A 16,109-nucleotide genomic window follows, 5' to 3' on the forward strand; every position below is an offset into this window, starting at 1 on the left:
GAGCCCCACAGATCTAATTTTTGGCTGAGAGCCAGCACCAGGTGTATCATTCCAGGTCCTGACCACTCACCAGCTCCACCCAACAGAGAAGCAGCATCTCTTGATCTCCCAGAGAGTTTTGTAATTAAATATTAAAGAGTGCTGCTCATTCATTGTTTTCCAGGCTTTCATTTCAGCTGGCACTTCAAACCCACAATATCATCATTTCTCTACAAGTCTCAGGATTAGTTTTGTCAGTCTTGAGTGTTTTACAGTTTTTCTGTGTTAGTCACCTACATCTCAAGGTTGGTTTATGCTGCTGGGATTTCTTGTATGGGTATGTTGCTGCTTTGCTTTATTTTCTAAATCAGACTGGTATTTATTTTGAGAAAAAATGGTAATAATTTACATTAAGACCCTTGTTTACAGCCCTTAAAGCTCAAACAGACTTCACATAGTCTCTAGTTTTACTATTACTGCTGCCCAGAAGGATCTCTATGAAGTTTTAAACAAAGACCTGGCTGATAGAGAGGAAAATCTGGTGTCTATTATAGGATAAGGGGAGAAAATAGGGGAGAAAACAAAGCAAATCTGACAGCAGGAGAAGGCTGTCACCTGCTCTGGGGTATGAAGGGGAGTTTTGCTGCATCTCAGTGGAAGCAGCAGCTTCTTTAGAGGCAGAAGAAGGAATTCTAGTAATCCTTCCAGCTAAGTGAGGTAAAGAACAGTTTACTGTCATGAAAAGATCTTGTAAGGAGAATACTGGTTCTGGGTGCCCTGCTCTTTCCTACAGCAAATTTTGTAACTGTGCCAAATCTGCTGCCAGGCTGGAGCTGGGAATAAAGCACTAGGCAGGGAATTTATTGGCACTAACTCCTGCAATTTGGGGGAATTTCTGCCTTTTGGCAAATACAGCACTGGCACCTTGAGTGATGGCAACCAGCATCTACCCCTGTACAAGTCTTTGAATGATGTGTACAGTTCATTTGCTCTCTTCTCCTCCTCCTTCATGTCTCTGTTAAAGACATTCATTCAAATGTTGATAAAGGTTTTGCTCCCCAAATTGCAGTGACAGGGGGCTGGAGTCATGCCTGGAGTAGGCTTAGAATCACAGGACCTTTTCAATTGATGATTTTCTTCTGTTTACAAAACCTACATTTATATTTTCACACCTCCATGCCTGCTGTTTGGGAATACACTTAGGATATCTAATAACTTTGCAGTGCAGTTCCTTCACAGCTCCAAAGCTGATTAAAAAGATCATCTGGTGAGGAGAGAGGTGAGGAATATGGGTCTGGTCCCCAGACAGTGTAAAAGCAGTGGATCTCAAGTGAGGTCAAAAAATGTTGGGTATTTTGCAATAATATCCTTGAGAAGGATGGAGGGAACTGGGGATTGGTGCCACCTCTCACCCTCCCCTGTTGCACAGGTGCATGACAGCATTGAAAGCTGCTTGTCTTGGCTCTTGGAAGATTAACTAAATGTAAAATACACAATTTATAATACTAAATAAAGCAAGAATCAGTATATATAGGACAGGGGCAGCTCTGCAGCCACACATTTTAATATCAGCTGTGTCTGCAAACTGTCAGCCCTAAAAGGTCATTAAAATAATCTGGCCCTTTATCAAGAGCAAACTCTTGCTGACTGATAATGCTGGATACCTGCTGCTAATTCCAGTCACCTCTACAAGCTAAATTAACCCTTTCCTGAACATCAGATGTGCTGCCTGTGATATATGAGCTGTCTTTATGCAAATTCTGTTCTTTTCCCATCAAAGGCATTTTCAGTTAATTCTGTAGTTCTTTAACAAACCTTTAATCTTGTTGCTATTTTTCCTTCATCACCCTATCTTGGTGAGGATAAGATGTAAGCACTAGCTGGGTTTGGAGGAAAAACAGGATCAAGTATCATTTACACATCCCTTACAGAGGGCCCTGTCCCTATCAGGTGCCAAACCACTCAGCTCCCCTTCACTGCAACGTGAGATAGCAGCAACTTCACCAACAGCATTTGGCTCTTTTCAGGTTTGGGTCCCTCACAGGCTCCTGCAGACACCAGCAACAACTTCATAAACCAGCAGGGATTTTGATAACTTATACACAAGAGCACAGGAGGCTATCAGCTCAAGGGACAGAGCTGCAGATCTGCTTTTAGGGAAGATAAGATCCCTTATGTGTCTTAACCAGCTAAACAACATCCCACAGGGTTTCACATCCCATGTGCTGGGTGATAGCTGCAGACACATCCCTCTGATAAAAAGTCATGTCCTTTGCTAAAGCTTCAACCCCAGTGACACAGGGGGTTTCTAGATAAATAGATTCCCCTGAAACATTATTTTATGGGACAGATTATTCCTAAGAGGTTTCAAATGCTCCAGACTTGAGTCAATACCTGACTCTACAGCTCTTGCTATCACTGCCCCTTTTGATTTCCTTTGGTTTTCTTTCCTTGAGATCAAGGTGATCTATTTTTAGTGCAGGCAGTGGTTAAGTGAGGAGTTGCTATAGTGACAGATAGCTGATACAAACTGAGTCCCACTGCAGTTCCTGGGGCTGGGAAAGGAACACTCCCCAAAGAGGGGCAGCACCTGGGGGTGCCCAGACACTGCTCAGCTCAGGGGCCCTTAAAAGCTGTCCAGGACTCTCAGGGTGATGCTTAATGCATTGAAACAGCCAGAAGGCAGCCTGGGTACCTGTTGTAGGAATCACACACATCTTGCTGCTTCTCTTGGCCCAGTAAATGTGCTGGTGTTGGTCTTCAGTGGTCCCCTTCTCCAAAGCAGCTGCACAGTCCACCAAGAAAGTCACTCTGTTCTTGAATGTTCATCAAAACAAGAATGATTTTGTCCCTGCACTGAGAATTGGGTGGGAAAAAGCCACAATATTTGCAACTTCAGCTTTCCTCACAACTGAACAACTGAGCATCACAGAAATGTTGGTTGGAAAGGATGTCTGGAGGCTCCTCCCTCTATGTCCCACTCTGTCAACCAAGACCAGGTCAACCATGGCTTTGATTAGAAGATTCTTGAAAATCTCTTAGGATGGAGGCCACAGCCTCTCTAGGTTACCTGTGCCAGTATCACACCAACCTCTTGAGGGAGTTTTTGCTGAGCCTGATCCTCCTCAGGCACAAATTCTTGCCTTGTCCTCCTTCTTTTACCATCTGCAACTACTAAGAAGAGTTTGGCTCTGTCACCTTTGAAACTGCCCTTCAGGGAGTTGCAAGCTGCTGTTAAAATGCACCTTAGTCTTCTCTTTGCTGGACAAAAAACCCCAACTCTGCCAGTTTCCTCAGCCTCCCCTCAGAGATCCCAAAACATATGCTGTAGGTCAACAAAACATTTTGACAGTCCTTCAGGAAAACCCTCTTCAGTTTCCCAGCCTCCTTCTGTCCTTCTTTTTGGGGGGAACCAAAAATTGGAACACCTTGTTCCAGGTGCAGCCCAGCAGGCCAAGGTGGAGGGGGATAATAGCCCCCAGACTGGATTGCTGCATTCCTCCTGATGTAACCCAGTGTGTGGCTCCCCTGCTGGTAGTGACAGCACATTTCTGGATCATTTTCCACATTCTATCCACCACAACCCCCAGTCCTGGGGTGGCTGACACTGGGAGTCAGGTCCCAGCATGTCCTGCTGCAGGCTCACCTCACCCCCAGGTCCCTGATGAACATTACCAGTCCCCATGCTGATCCCTGGATATTGGCTATCCCTAAATTCAGTGATACAGTCCAGTCCCTTGGGAAAGGCCAACATTATTCCAGCTTCTCATCCTTTCAGCTCAGTCCTCCTCCCAAGGGGATGGGTGCAACCCTCACCTCTGAACACCCACCCAGCTTTGGTAGTCACTCCTGCACCAAGACCCCTTCCACTGCAAGCTTTCCACCTCCTTCATGTCTTGGTTTGACTTGCCATCTCATTTCTGTCTGATCTGTATTTCCTAAATTGATTTATTGCCCTGTTCTTGTTTATTATCCCTAATAATACTCTACACAAGCAGTGAAATTACACAAATCATCTGTTCCTCCAGGAAAGGCAGGATTGTCCCAGGGATCCAGGGTTCACTATCATCATTCCTGCTCTGACTGAAATAAAACCAGGGCCCAGATGGGCAGGAGCTGTGAAACAATCCAGTGACTGTAGCTCTGAGTGTGTCAAAAGGGTCCTTGTTGCCCCACAGGGAACAGAGCCCAGGGAAGCAGCTGTTTTCCAAGGACTGGAAAAAAATCTAAACAAACAACAGGATGCTATTAATTAATGCCAGCTAATCCCATCACTCCTCCTCCAGCTAAACTACCCCAACTCTATGAAAGGAGGAGCAGAAGAAGGACAGAATGGGAACTCTCTGGTGCAAGCTCTGGGGTCTGTCCTTAAACCAAGTGAGGCTGTGTGACCTTTCCAGCAGGGAGAATTCAGGCCCCTGAGCCAAGCCTGCCAGCTGCACCCTGATATCTCTCAGAGCAGCCCTTCATCTCCCAAGAGCAAAGCCTTCACGTGTCAGTGTGACTCTGGAATGACAATCAAATGGCTGAAACAATTTCAAGGCCTTCAGTCTCACCATTAGGAGCACTTTTAAGTCCTTGAACTGCTTTTAGGTTGGACAAAAATAGAGGTGAAAGTAGAAAACAGCTGAATCTTGGTAATTCCTGGGATTTGCTGATCCACTAAACCTGACAAACAAACTGCCTTAACAACATCTTTGAAATTGCACTCTTGGGCAATTCACTCAAACTTTGAGCAAGGAGTCAATAGTCCAAAACATTGATTTCTAATTAAACTAAAGTACCCACCTACCTAAATGCTACTGTCAAGTGCAATTTTAGGCTGTAAAAACAGACCTGGGCTTGAAATTTGCTTTTAAAGTCTGACAGCATGATTTGTAATATAGTTGCATGGGAGTATAAATAAATTGTGGTCTAGTTTAGCACATTCAAATAAGTGGAAAGTCAGTCTAGGATAACAGCTTCTCATGCAGATATTCCTTTGAAGTGAGAGCCCTTGGAAAGTAAAGGGAAAGCAGGGAAAAACTTATCTCTTTGCTACTCCCAACTGGTGTAATAAGGGTGAGAGAGGATGCATGGAAATCAGCAATTCCAGTGATTTTTAGTATGTAGGCTGTGACCCTCCAGCATCCACCATGAAGGCACTCCAGGCTGTGTTCATTAAACTGAGGTGCCACATATGAAAGTCTTATCTACATTACTTTATTTCAGCCTTAAAAATGAATCAGATACTTATTTATATCAGGAGTAACAGAGATAGCATTCTGGCCTTACATACCTATCAGAAATGACTTGTTACCTGAAGATAGCAGAAGCAGAGGATGGAAAAAGGAAATATGATAAATACAAAAATATTACTTGCTGTCAGAAAAAGGCAGGGTCTGCACCCTCTTTAACTCACAGTCAGTATCCAGCTTCCTTCTATCTCAGTTTCTGCTTTTCCACTTCAATGAACTCCTCTCCATACTTGCATTTCTCATCCTTGCTCAGATGCAGTCCCAAGCCTTGCTTTTAATTTCTTTCTCTCAGGAATAACATTTATCCCACTTTTCAAATAACACTATATGAATAACTGCAGAATTTCAGGAGAGTGTCCTTCAGACAGTTAAAAATGAAGTTTTTCTGCTGTTGCTGTGGCTGAGGGACAAACACCTGCACCCACAAGTAGCAACAAGGACCAGAACCACAGGGACTCCTCCCAGATGGATCTCCCTGCCCAAAAACCTGTCCAGTTTGTACAGCAGCCCATCAAAAAGGAGGCTTGGCCCTGCTGCTCTCACCACGTTGTTGACAACGGCACGTCAGTGCTGAGTAATTCAGTCATTTATAGTCATGCAGATATTTTTGGCCAAATTTTGTGATGAGACACACAGAGCTGCCTAGAGCAAAACTGGGAAGAAGAGTCAGTGGGCAGATTCATTTGCAGCACTGATCTGGAAATTCGTGCCTTGAGAACACACTGTATTTTTACATGTCTAACCTGCCCTTAAGGCAAAAATAACTTCTTTGAAAATAAATTACTCAGAGAATTTGCATTCTTGGACAACTCATCATGAGGGCTGAGTCTACATCTTCTTTAAGCCTGCAAAGGGCTGCAGAGGCAGGGTGCTGCACTCTGCTCAATACACCTCCATTTCAGTTTCCACCAAATCAGTGGAGGTCTTGTGGGGTTTGTTACTACCTGAATTTACAGGGGCCTGCTTGAAAACACCTTGCTGTTTCTACTGCTTCATGGCCAGAGTCCTTTCCCCCCCATTCAGAATGCCTCAAAGCTGTGCACAAAGCCAGGACGTGCCAGAAAGTACCAGGACAGTGACTATAAGGAAGCAGAAAATGGCAAATTAAAAAGTCTCAGACATTTAATCAGGCTTCTCACTGCTTTTCTCCTTCTCAACAACCAACTATAGAAATTTCACAGCTTCCAGGTCTTGGTGCTCTCTTGTAGTACAAGATTAATCAGTACTGATCAGCTGGGGCTGCACATCCTCTAAAATCACTGTCAGCTCAACAGAGCATGAAAACCAGTAGAGAAAATCATTAACACACCAAAGCTGTCTCAGTTTCTCATGCCTTGTGTCTGGTGATGGTTTTAAGCTGCTTTACTGGAGCAACAGGATTTTGTTCTTTCAGTTCATTTATGGCAGTGCTGGAACATGCAGCAATTCCTTCACTCTCATTTATTTCTCCAGAAATTTTTTCACTATGATTTCTCCCCCACTGCCTCATAACAAAAACATCCCACCAGAATGAGAAAAATAAACATCTCTGATCCTCCCACAAGCAGCACCACCCACTTTGGGGTGAAGCACTGGGTGAGCTGCAGCTCTCCAGGCTGGAAGAGAAGGAGATAAAGTCTTGTTTCCTTTTTGCAATTGCTTCTGTATCATGTTTTCTGTGCCTCATGTTTCCACCCTGCACTTCTCACCCTCTCACTTTTCTGCCCCTGTTCTCAGGCTTGTGCCAATGGATGGTGATGAGAGCCAGGCTGAATTATCCCTTGGGTTTTCATCTGCACTTGGAGAAGCTGTGAAGCACCAAATCTTTGGTTTGGTGTAAGTCCCTGTCCATGGAGAGCTGTGAGAGCTGGTCACCTCCATGGCACGTTACCTGCACGTGGTGATCATGGATGCAGTCACCACATCCCATTATTGGGAAGGAAGAACATCATTTCTCTGCTTAACACAGGATCCACACTCCCACCCAACCCCTGGGGCCTGGGAAGGACCATGACAAGAGATGGAAGAAGCCCCTTGAGTTTTTGACTGAGAGGGGAAAACATTTCCGCACTTGTGGTTTTTGGGGTCTGAGACACCCAGCAGGCTCATTCCTAGTTTAGTCCTAACATGCATCAAATTCTAACACCTTCCAGGGAAATGATCCTCAAGAGTGCCATTGAGGTGGGACAGGACAGGGGCTGAGGGGCAGCACCAAGGTTTGCTTGGAGCCCTCTAGGCCTGGCTTGCTGGGGCTCAGCTTTGGCATCTGATGATCAAAAGCCACCTGATTAAAGTAACAAACCCCAAGAAGAGCAGCATGGGCAAAGAGAAGCTCCTGGGCACTTCCATGCAGCTAAAAGACTCCAACAGAAGTGTTTTGAGGCTAAATGCCCAGCACAAGGCAGCCCTGGTGCAGCCTCCCAGAAACACCATGTGCTGCAGAGCGGATCCTTCCCTGGGCACTCATGACTTGGGTAGGGAAAAAACACTTTAAACATTACTCCTTTTGCATATGTCACTCAGTCCTTTGTGGAATACATGGTGTTCTTTAAAGGGCAGAGCAATTAGTCTCTCTGAGGTCAAAAATCTTTCCCCTTCAGACATGCCACAGAGCCTATCCATTTACAACACACTGAGCTCTGGTGAGAGCTGCCAGGAGGAGAAACTGCCAGAACCCTGCAGCTGCAAGAGGAAGGAGGAAACTATGCAGTAGTGATCTAGAGGCTGCAGAAATTTTGGGTAATCCCTGGTCTCAGCTCTGCCAAAATCCTATTGCATAAATCAGCTTCCCTGCTGTTTGGTGGACAGCTCAAGCTTTGAGGTCTCCCTTTGGCTGCTCCTCTCCCAGAGCAAACTGTGGGATCTCTGTCTTCACTCCTGCTCTCATTTGCTCCTGTTCATGTTTTTCTCCTTTCCCTCTCTGCGTGTTCTCTGGCTGCATTCAGGTCTCCCCTTGCTGTTCACTTGAAATAAAATTACTGTAAGGCTCCAAACCTAGGGAATTACAGAGATGGCCATCCTTGGCAATGCCACTCTTTATTTCTCCACCAGGATGCAACCTCTGCCCAGTGCAGAGGAGGGAAAGGGTTTAACTCAACTGATACACAGAAGAATGGTACTAGATAATTTTATTTGCAGTGGCCTGATGGCATCTACCCCTAGGAAACCAAGAAGCTGCACTGGCCCAATCCTATTTACAAGAACTGTAGGATTCTTCCTAAAAACACTTATGGAAGTGGCCAAGAAAAATCAAAAATTCCAAATTCAACCAGTCTGGGTGTCAGATTACCCTTTTGGGTAAATATCAGGGGATATTTTCCTCTTGTTTCCTTTTCCACTCCTTTCCTGAAAACAATCCAAGCTCATCTAGCAACAGGGAGGCTCCTGTCATTCATTTCTCCCCTGATGGTAGATGACAACCAAATGGGATGTGCTGGTGTGTGATCATCCCTGAGGAGCCACCAAGCCTGGCTGCTACCAGCACTCCTGCACACATTAATACAGTTCATAAAACCTGCTGAGTGCCAGCAGTTCCCTTGAAAGCTGCTCAGGAAGTGTTTATTGAGGCCCAATAGCTACAAGATACACATTAAATGTAGCAAATAATGCAAAGCTTTTGTTTTGACACTTCCCTGCAATTAATTAAGGCCATTGGGGTGGGGGGCCATTGGTGTTAACCTGTCCCCTGAAAGGAACCCAGACTGTTGGGATGGCAGAGGCAATTCCCACAGCAGGGCATCCAAGGAAGGCAGTAACTCACACAAATCCCTTTTGATTTTCCCCACCCTTGTGACTCAGTAGTTCTCTGTGGATGATGGAAGTGCAGGGAGCTCACCTGATCACAGTCTTACAAAAATGGCATCTGCAAAATCTGTAGAGTAAAAACTATGCTGAAAACTCTGCCTGGTCCTCACTATGTATCACTGGAGTGGGCTCCAAAGCTGCAACAATAGGAATGAGGAAAAGAAGGAGCAAGTATTTCAGCACTGTTGGCATTATACTTCCAATTTTTTAATATAACTCTGTAAAAAGGGTTCATATAGTCAGGTTTTTTTTTTGGTGCAGAACAAATTATTTTCTCCATGGAGGGAGTTGAGGACAGGGTTTAGAGTTAGAGGAAGCAGACATGCAGCACTATGTTTAGTGCTTCCAGCAGTGAATCCTTTTGCAGATACTGGCTATTCCCCTCTGTTGATGAAACCACAGTAAGACAGTGAATTAGTGGTCCAAAGTGCCATTCAACATTCAATCAACAAATTGTATGTATGTTTCTATTTATTCTACGTGAGAATTTAGGATGTTGAATCAGAAATTTGGGGAGGAATTTTATGTCTTTAAGATAAATAATATTTATTTATTTAATATAAATAAATATTATCCTTCTTGTTGCATAAACCCTGTGACCTGCCTTTGTGCATGTTGCTGACACAACATTGTGAAATTCCACAGACCTGGGTCATTTCTCATTCACATCACCTTGACCTTCCTACCACTCCCACTGAAACCCTCAGGTGGGTTTAGAGAAATGCAGAACAGACATAGCAAACAGTTTTAGATTTAAAATCACTTAACTGTACAACAGGAACAAAAGGAGAAGTGTTTGCAAAGATTACAACTTAAAAATTACACAACCAACCACTAAATAAATTGGAAAACATGAAATAGAAAACCAAGCCCCTGGGCAGCCACCCATCCATGCAACAGCTGTAATTCCCCATCACTAAATGTACACGTATGTCTCCACATTGTTCATTTGGTCCAACACTGCTCCTACTTCCATCATTCTGCTGGATTTGACTCAGTGACTCCTGATCAATAGAGAGTACAAGAGCCTTGCCTACCCTTTGTACATGTCAGCCTCTCTAAACAGAGCCTTATCCATCAGTTTGAACCCTCTTAGTCACAGAACAGAATTGCTCAGTAACACTCATGGTCTTCAGAGAAACAGCTACCATTAGTCCATAAGCATTAGGAAATGCATTAAAATTGGTATTTCTCCATTATTAAACAACAGCCAGATCCTGTTGAAAAATCCCTTTTCTCCTGACCAGCTGATCCCTGTGTGACACACAGATATTCTCTGACACACACACACCTCAGAACCTGTTTTGGAGCTAACACTCAGTGACCAGGAAAAGCTTTTGATTAAGAAAGAACAGTCCCCAGTTGCAACTCAAACACAATTATACTGATGACTGCAGTATCAGAAAGATGGTTCTAAATGCATTACTTAGGAGATTAATAAGAATTTTATCTCTACTTAAAATTCATGTTTCAATAGATATAATTAGGCCTAACTTAGAATTTAGTTATTGTTCAATTAAAGGGACATCAGACAACAGCCCCTTCTGAATGCCACAGGATTTACTGCAAAGCTTCCATTCTTTTCCTAAAGGTTATGGCTGATGTGTGTTACAGGTATCAGCTGAGATTTTCATCTCTGCTGCAAACCAACACCAAAATAACCTCCCCACAACAAATGCACAATTCAGTCAGCAAAACTGAGGAGCACAGCACTGGTGCTCCATTATTCACCATCCCCCTCTCCCAAAGAGCAGAGTCCCTCCTTGCTGGATGCAGAGGCTCCTTACCAGCCAGGCCCTGGGGGTCGGAGTGGCGCCTTTCCAAGATTTTGCATCTCTCCTTTCTCTTCTTGCTCCCTCTGAAGCTGCCAAAACGCTTCATGAGCTGCAGCATGCACTCGCGTGGCGGCAGCTGGCGCTCATGCCCGGCGTCGGAGAGAAAGAAGCAGCACGAGGGGCAAGGTGAGGGGTTGCTTACACCAAAAAGCCCAGGTGTGAGAAAAGAGCTCTCCAGAAAAACAGTGTGCCTGCGAAAGAAGTCCAGCTGGCCAGCAGCTCAGCTCTGAGGTGCCTGGCTGTGGTCTTCGTGGAGAGCTGTCCTAGGGCAGGCTGCCGACCCTTGCCCGCCAGGCGCTTCCAGCCTTAATTCCGGCATACAGCGACTGCCCTGGACACGGGGAGAAGTTCAAAGTCTGCCCAGCTTGCAGCCACAGAGCTCTTATACATCAGCTGTCAGAAGCCTCGGAGACCAAAACATTTCCCAGTGGATCAGCTCGTGTGGAAAAGGTCAGGAGCCGCCTGATAAGCTCCCTTGTTTGCAAACTCCTGACGGGGCGAAGGAGCCACCAGCCCTCTCGAAGGGAACCATCACGTGCAGCTCGGCATGACCACTCTTCCAGCAGGCTGTAAAAGGAAACCACCCCTGACAGACAATTCCTGGCAGCAGTGACCCAGGCACACTGGCTCCATGATGTGACATCACCCAACTATTTTGATTCACGTGTGCTGGGTCTTGGGAGGGACAGGAGAGCCCAGCTGACTGTCCGTGAGCTCCGGAATGCCCGGCCCTGCACAGCTAATGACTGATGGATTCATGGCATCCAGCTCCTGCCAATTCATAGAAAGAAGGCTGATACTTTCTGGAAACTGGAGCTGGAGCTTCTCTGTGATGTGCCCTCCCCGTGCTGCACATATCCCTGTGCTCAGTGCAGATTGCTCTGTCCAAATTCGCTTTCTGCAAAGCAAAAGGACCAGCACAGCTGTTTGTAACCCAGCTAAATCCACCTCGTGGAATTTTCAATGAGACAAACATGCACGAGGCTGTTGCTCATCCCAGTCAGCCAGGCTGTATGATGATGTTTGGCTCTGAGTCTCTGCATTTAGAGCTGTTTATTTTAGGAAAGGGTTGATCATTGTGGGCTGGATCTTGAGCAGCTGGAGAGGGGTGTAAGTGTGATCCAAGGCACAATCAAACCATTGTAGACAACCTTCCTAAGATCATAGTAAATGCTCTGTTAAATCAAAAGCTTTTTTTTTTGAAGTTACAGAGCATCAGCCTTTCCTCTGGATGCCATTAGATTGCGAGGCTCAGCTCTTTCAAAAATCAAACCCTATATGAGTAATGAGAGTCTTATCTTTTTAATTCCTAGAAGGAATTGAAGGTTATATCATATTTTTCCTCTACAAGGAGACATGACTTCTTCCTTGTGCCCATGATTAAGTCCCCTTCTGGGACTTAATTTCATTGGGAATGAAAACAAAGCCCAGCCTTGAAAGTTGCAGAAAAGGCCTTTATCAACACAGGTTCCTTGCAAGCTCTGGTTTTTCAGAAATATGCATTAATGCAAGGATGCCTTGGGTCTTCAGGGCCCCCAAGAGTATGTGCAGAGGTGACAGCAGGTTCCTCTGTCATCCTCAGCTACCAGAGGCTCCCTCAAGTTTACCCTGAATAATGTGGAAGAAGACAGTACAGAAGACACCATTGTTCTTTCACCTAGCAACCAAAACAATCAAATTATTTCCAAGACACTTAATTATGTTCCACACAAGGCTCTGAACTGATATCCAAGTGAGGCACGATGGTAATTAATGTGAAGCTGTCTCAGACTTTCCCCTTCTGACTAGTCCTCCCGCTTTCTCTTACCCTCATCTCTGTGGCCCTATTTCAGCTCTGCAAGTGAACATCCTGCTGCTTTTAACCAAACAACAATCCTTGGGATAAAATCTCCTGTCAGCTCAGTGTGCTTACAAAGCCCCTTCTCCAGCCCCTCCCTTGAGGCTCACAGTTCACCCAGCACAGAGGAGAAGCAAATGGAGCAATGAGTTGAGGAATTAGCAGGGGAAAATGTCTCTGTTACTTAAATATTTGGTTTAATATAGCTGTAAGAAGCCTTAAGCTCTGCACACCCCATCTGGCTTTGTGTGACTGTCAGGGTACCTGTCACTGATTCCCCAACTTCTGGGACTCTGGCTGGGCCCTCCAAGGGGGCTCCCCTGTCAGGGGAGACCTTCCTGGAGTGGCCTTGTGTCAGGAAAGAGAGACACACTGGATCTTTTTGGTCTCCAGGTTCTTGTTTATTGTTGTCTTATCTAGAGTTTTGCACACTGGCCACACCAGGCTCTGCACACTGGAAAAGCACTGCAAGAATGGCCAACAATCTCTTGTTCCAAGGTCTTTTAGAGCTAAACTATCCAATGAAGAACTGACACCTGGATTATTTTCCCTTTTAACCCAATAACTGATCCCACAGAGCTGCAATGAGGACTTTTCTGCCCAATTACAAAATGCCACCCAAACCCATGGAGAAGAAGGAAGAAGAAGCACGAGGAAGAAGTCCAGGATTGCACCCTGTGCCCTCCATCTTGCTTCCATCCACAACACACTAAACATCCCAAAACCTCAATTTCTCACCAAGTGACACACCTACGCTGCTCTCTATAATCTATTTCACACTTTTGTGGATTCCAGTCTATCTTGAAGTCTGGGAAACTTTCTCCATGAGTGAGGGTCAGAGTCAGTGCTCCCCTGGGGGTCAGGGCACCCCAGGGCAGACAGAGAAACATTCCCAGTGCCCTGGGTTTCCACATGTGACCACCACACTTCGTCTGCACCGTCCCCTCCCTTCACTCTGCCATGATCATGGCACCACCACTGAGACAGCAGCTGTCCTGGGACAAGCTCTGTTTGTCCTCACAAGCACATTTCAAGTGCTGGTTCTCAACCTACTTCCATAAGTACTTCCCATTGAAAACCAGCTCCCCCAAACCAATCCTGGATTCTCCTTGCTGCAAACTAGGCCTGGTCATCCTTCTCTCTCCATGCACAGGGAGAACAATGTTCCTTTCTGATCCAGTCACCCCTGGCATATTTGACAGCAGCTATTTAGTTCCCTGTCCAGTTTTTACTTGGCCAAAATCACAGGAAGTGCTGCCTACACCCCCAGAGCAGTCTGAACCTCAAGCTCCCTCTATTTCAGAAAAGCATTCCTCATTCTTCAGTGGCCAAAGGATTGCTTGGAATGACTTAATGTTATCAGAAAGCAAAAAAATTAAATCCCTTTTTAATGAGGTAAGAATTGCTCTTGCTTCAGCATGGAAACAGCCCCCTTTTTGATGGAAACCAAGGATAAATAGTCACTGATGACCTTTTCAAGCAGGGCCATTGCACCAGGAGGGCTCATTTCCCCTTATTAAGGGAAGCAGCAAGACTCTAATGTTTCTACACAGAGCTACTAGAAAATGGAACAACACTGTTTAACAGCTGACTTTCACAGTAATTTGTTAAAAAGCACTAAGTGTTTTGAGTATAATCACTCTGTCTCCCACAGCTAATGGTCTAGCAGATACTGGCACATTTACACCAGGTACTACATCTTCTTAATGATTCCAGTGCAAGGATCTTGTAAAACTAATAATAAAAAGCTGTGCTTCAAAGTGTTCCTTTGGGGCCATCTATGTTCTGGAGATTGAAAACACAAATCCCTTCCATCCCCTCCAAGCAGCCATGAAATGTACTCTTGTCAAGCCACATGAATTAGCTATCCCATATTATGATTTCTTAGCTGCATAAGGATAACACCGTGCCCCTCTAAAAATCCTACACAAACCCACTCTGAGAGATACCAAGCAATGGGCAGCTGAATAAAATTATTTTGGAGGAAGGAGCAAACAAACACTGGTATATGTGAGTGAAGCACTTCCCTAATCCCATTATATCTGCAAAGTTCACCAGACCTCAGCCCAAAAACCTCCATCCCTACCTGGGCTCCCTCTTTTTGATGCTTCTTGCTTTTAAGTTCTCTGTCTCTCAGGATAAAAGAACCTGCCCCCAGTGATTTACCACGACTCCTCAGGCACAAACATCACAGAAATATTTTTTTCTCTGGATGTGATGTGAAGGTTTGTTCTATGAGGTAGAATTGAGTGTTCAGATTTGGTCACCAGACAGAAAATATGGAAGATGCCATCACACCAAACAAGTGCAACCACCAGACATCAGAGCTTTGAAACACAAACTGATTCATCCATTTCACAGAGGTGTAAATTCTGTGCCATGGGGAAAATACTTTAAAAACTGGTATTTCAAACCAGTTTCTCAGTTGCCTTTTTAACAGGAGCTTGCACCTGATATACAAATGCAGCAGCAGAACACAGGGGAGGCAGTAGGGGCCAGTTAATGCTATCTAATTTATTTTCATGTGAAAATGGAAAAAACAATGTTTTCCTCCTCGAAATTTAAGAGTCATTTAGCTCAAAACAGGAAGACTGAGAGGAATATGTATCCCCTTAGTGACAGTTACTGTTTGAACTGGCTGCTGACTGCAGATCAGCAAAGCCAAGTATTTCCCTTTCCTCATTGCTGAGAATTTCCTTGTTCAAAATGCCCTCTGTTTTTGTCATTGCTAAGAGAAATAAAGCTCAGCTCCATGCTCAGAAAGGTAAAGCATGAATCATTCTTGTATTTCTACATGGATCATGTTTCTCTGCCATGTTGTCCTAAAAGTTTCCCCTAAATTAGATTTTTTTTTTTAATTTTCGTTTTTTAAACTCTACATAATGATGTTGGCAAAATTGAACATTTTAATGCTGTCAGTGGTGCTGGCACATGCTTACACATCTTACAACACCAGACTGATCTTAACTGCAACCATCTTTCACATAAATAGAAAATGTGGAAAACATTTCAAAATAACATGCAAATAAATATGTAAAAGAGATCTTTGCTCTAAAAAAAAAGCCACTCAAGTCCAGGTGATGCAATGCACAATAACAAAAAGCCTGTTCAGCCTGAACAGCATTTGCAGGCTGATTGAACAGAACATATAGCCCATGTTTTCAAAGAGAAACACAAACTACTACTTTCTCCATCTGGTCCAAGCCCAGCTCACACCCCATAAAAGAATTGCAAGTTTATGACTCCAAGCTGGGCTCAATTACTTCCCAGAACCATAACCAAGTGCTTCTCTGTAATAAGCTTTCATCCCCCCTTTTTAATACTGCTTCAGGCTGCTTTCACTATAGATTAAGAAAGGTTTCAATCCCTAAAAAAATCTGTTAGAAAAATCAAAAAGTTTAATTTCACTTCTTTCCAGCAGTCCCCTAAGGTGCACCC

The 16,109-nt window shown here is 44.6% G+C and overlaps 1 protein-coding gene across 5 annotated transcripts in view; it reads right to left on the bottom strand.

Moving 5' to 3' along the window:
- PRKAG2 (protein kinase AMP-activated non-catalytic subunit gamma 2) overlaps nt 1-16,109 on the bottom strand; it is a 214,294-nt gene that overhangs the window by 97,784 nt on the left and 100,401 nt on the right. The window contains exon 1 of one of the 5 annotated variants that reach the window (XM_059839277.1): nt 10,787-10,907. The exons of the other annotated variants lie outside the window; for them this stretch is intronic. Within the exon in view, the coding sequence (XP_059695260.1) occupies nt 10,787-10,892 (106 nt within the window). The 5' untranslated portion in view covers nt 10,893-10,907. Of the gene's footprint in view, nt 1-10,786; nt 10,908-16,109 lie in introns of those variants that run through there. 5 annotated transcript variants of the gene reach the window in all.

The sequence above is a fragment of the Haemorhous mexicanus genome, chromosome 1 (genome assembly GCF_027477595.1).
Source record: "Haemorhous mexicanus isolate bHaeMex1 chromosome 1, bHaeMex1.pri, whole genome shotgun sequence".
Taxonomy (NCBI): domain Eukaryota; kingdom Metazoa; phylum Chordata; class Aves; order Passeriformes; family Fringillidae; genus Haemorhous; species Haemorhous mexicanus.